At 23.3% G+C, this 670-nt stretch overlaps 1 protein-coding gene across 1 annotated transcript in view; it reads right to left on the bottom strand.

Moving 5' to 3' along the window:
• The window catches only part of LOC107491867 (salicylic acid-binding protein 2), a 4,277-nt gene that overhangs the window by 1,512 nt on the left and 2,095 nt on the right, over positions 1-670 (bottom strand). Inside the window, exon 2 of the mRNA XM_016113145.3 lies at positions 317-442. Coding sequence (XP_015968631.1) covers positions 317-442 — 126 coding nt within the window. The remainder of the gene's footprint in view (positions 1-316; positions 443-670) is intronic.

Genomic DNA, 670 nt, shown 5'->3' with positions numbered 1-670 from the left:
ATTAGTGTGGCTTAATTTTTCCTATTTCCACTCATATTTCCACTAATTATCGCCAAATTAGTTTAGGTTAAACAAACTTGCATTTAAGTATACAACTAATAAATATCTCAAAACAAAATTGCTTATTTAGCAATGATATTTAATCAATTTTAATTACTTTTTTAAATTTACAATACTAATATTAAATATTTTATTTATTATAAAATTATTATAATTACCCGTATAAATGCATGGTTAAAGATAAGATACTTTAATGACAAAAAATATATAAAATTTGGAGTGCAGTAATAATTTTTAGTTGTTTGGTGACATTTACCTCAGTGGAGCAGTGTTGGTAGAGCTTGGTGGATATGAAGTTGGGCCCAAACAACATTGACGTTTTATTTCCACACTGTGAGAATGCCGTGTCCAACCATTCAGACGCTGGTGTCCTCTCACAGTACTGTTTAGAACAGAATTTTTAACGTCATCTGTACTTTATCAGATGTATAGGACCAGAAATTATGTATAAAAAAATAAAATATTATTTTGGTAAATACTATAATCTCTAAAAAATAGTATTTATTTATTAAAAAAAATAAAAATTAATATTTAATTTAAAAGATATAAAATAAATAATTTTTAAAAAAATTAAAACTTACAATAAAAAATAAATTAAATAAAATTTATA

This window comes from Arachis duranensis, chromosome 1 (genome assembly GCF_000817695.3).
Source record: "Arachis duranensis cultivar V14167 chromosome 1, aradu.V14167.gnm2.J7QH, whole genome shotgun sequence".
In the NCBI taxonomy this organism is placed as follows: Eukaryota; Viridiplantae; Streptophyta; class Magnoliopsida; order Fabales; family Fabaceae; genus Arachis; species Arachis duranensis.
The sequence above is the reverse complement of the archived record's forward strand: the minus strand, read 5'-3'. Positions and strand labels throughout refer to the sequence as shown.